This window comes from Fukomys damarensis, unplaced genomic scaffold (assembly GCF_012274545.1).
Source record: "Fukomys damarensis isolate Sample0158 unplaced genomic scaffold, DMR_v1.0_HiC HiC_scaffold_9, whole genome shotgun sequence".
In the NCBI taxonomy this organism is placed as follows: Eukaryota; Metazoa; Chordata; class Mammalia; order Rodentia; family Bathyergidae; genus Fukomys; species Fukomys damarensis.
Window position 1 is genome coordinate 34255263 of NW_022900921.1, and position 2529 is coordinate 34257791.

Below are 2529 nucleotides of genomic sequence, written 5' to 3' on the forward strand. Positions count from 1 at the left end.
CACAGCCTCTTCCTGGACCACGAGCTCCCAGAGGTGCGGGGTCCCCTGTCGCCGGGCGCCAGGGACGCCGCCGCGTGCCGCGTGCCGGTGCAGGACATGTGGTTCTCCGAGTACATGGAGTACATGGTGCTGGAGCTTGGGGAGGCCCTGCAGCCCGGTAGCCTCTATGAACTGCAGCTCCGCTTCACGGGTCCTGTGTTCAAGGAAACAAGGGAGGGGCTCTTCCTCAACTTGTACTCGGACCAGGGAGAGCGCAGGTAAGGGCCGGCCGACGGGGCCCTCGGCCTCCTCCCAGCGCCCCGAGGGGGCTGAGGGCCAGCAGCGCGTCCTGCCCAGGCCTTCCCCTTCTACGTACGTCTTCTTCCAGAGCCGCCTCCTTCTTCCTAAAACTTTACTTAGAATAAAGGCTGGGAGCCCAAGGCCCTTCTCCGCTTCGTGTCCCCCCTCTATCCTTGTTTGCCCAGGTTGTCCCTTTCGGTGACCCTTTGAGGTCGCGGTATCTCAGAAGTTTATCGTTTTGTTCAGAAAGCCCCTTTCTTCTCCAGCTCCGAATTTCTTCACCCCTATTACTCAAAGCTTGGTGCTTTCGCCAATAGCAGTTATAGTGCCTGGTTATATGTTGGAAAGGCAGACTCTAAGACCCGGTCCTTACAACGGATTAGAATCTGAATTTTAAGGAGACCTCGTCACCGCCCTTCAGTTCTCTGAGCACTGTAGCTGTTGGGTCCGAGCGCATCCTGCTCTGGTTTGGGGACGCGCTCTCACCGCTGCTCCGGCAGCAGTGTCCACGCGGGACTGTTTCCGTGTCCAGGTAAGGCTAAGGCTCTCCAAACGTCGGGGTCGTGTTTGGACATCCTCTCTCACCCTGACCGGGCCGCCTCTCCTTGGCTGGCTTGTGGGGGACCCGCTGTCTGCTCTGCCTGTGAGTCCCTGCAGCGTATCAGAGCCCGCGCGTCTGGGATTTCTCTGCTGAGAGAAAAAAAGTGGTGGCGGGGTGGCGTTGGGTCCAGAGATCTGCCATCTGGGTCTGCAAGGCCAGGCCAGGGAATGTACATATATTCTTTTTTTACACTCCTCGTGTGAAGTATTGTCTCTCATAAGGGGTGTTTCCACTCCCAGATCAAGAATTGCCTTTCTCTCCGCTACTGAAATCCAGTGGACGCTGAGAAATGGCTTATATAGAAGATAACAAAAAAGTGTGTGTGTGTGTGTGTGTGTGTGTGTGTGTGTTGTGGTTTTGTTTCTTAAACAGGCTGTTCTTTCCTTCACATGGTAGTGTGGTGCGAAATTGCGGTTTACACAACTGCATGTTCTTTGCCCTTATTATTAGAGAAAATGTTCTTGGAGGGGGGAAAACCTGACTAAATTACCCCGTAAACTATCTCTTACAATTTTCCCCTGAAGTTTCAAGGGTTTTAAGAAAGTTTAATGCACTGCTTTAAAGGGTGTGTGATCAGTAACTTTTATTTTTCAAGACCACATGTTTAGTTTTTCTCTTTCAAAATTACATCAGTCCTTGAAATATAGTTTGAAATTTCTTAGTATTTGTTACCCAACATGTACACTGAAAACCTTTTCAACCGAGAGGTGCAAGATCTTTTCAAAGAAACAAAAAGGGACCCTTTGCATCCATATCTGATAGTTTTCTACTGTTGGTTAGTAAATCTTATGTTCGTCCATTTCTTCCTTCTTCTTACTGTAGCGTGATTGTGACCCAGACAAAGCAACAGACAAAGTAAAGGAAAGTACCTTTGCATTTTTCTGTTGCACCAGATAAACCTAACACTAACAGGAAATCATATTTCAGGACATTAAAACCAAGGTAGAGTTCCAAAATTGTGGCATTTTGGGAGGGCTGTTGCCAGGAAGTTGTCCCTTGGGTCTTGGGTTCTGAAATCACAAGGAAAAGATATCTGTAGTTAAATTTGAAGCCTAGGTCACAAAGAACTTGGACAAAATATAAGAATTGTTCACTTTTAAGGTGTTGTGAGAATGGAATGAGAAAGGAGGTGCTGACACTGACAGCTTGGACAGTGGTACCTGCTACCATTAGGTCAAGTTATCCTTAGAAGTAGCTCCTAGTTATCTAAACATGGGCTCTGCCAAGTTCCCAATCCATGAGTCAGTCAGAGATTTCCAGGTGGAAAGAATCCAGGGGTTGAGGGGTGTAGAACTTTAGTTTTGCAAGCTGGAAAGAGTTCTGGACATTATTTGCACAACAATATGAATGAACTTAACACTATTGAATTACTGGGGTTGTTTTTGTTTTTGTTTAACTGGGATCAAACTCTGGATCTTGCACTTGCCAGGCAGGTACATTGCCACTGACCTAAATCTCCAGCCGTTGAATTATACACTTTAAAACGGTTAAGATCAAGCTGGTCATGGTGGCGCACGCCTGTAATCCCAGCACTCGGGAGGCTGAGGTAGGAGGATCCCTATGAGTTTGAGACCAGCCTGAGCTACATAGTGAGTTCCAGGTCAGTCTCAACTACATAGTGAGACCCTGTCTCAAAAAAAAAAAAAAAA

At 48.0% G+C, this 2529-nt stretch overlaps 1 protein-coding gene across 1 annotated transcript in view; it reads left to right on the forward strand.

Moving 5' to 3' along the window:
- Window positions 1-2529, forward strand: part of Lvrn (laeverin) — a 62607-nt gene that overhangs the window by 1545 nt on the left and 58533 nt on the right. The window contains exon 4 of the mRNA XM_033761479.1: window positions 6-257. Coding sequence (XP_033617370.1) covers window positions 6-257 — 252 coding nt within the window. The remainder of the gene's footprint in view (window positions 1-5; window positions 258-2529) is intronic.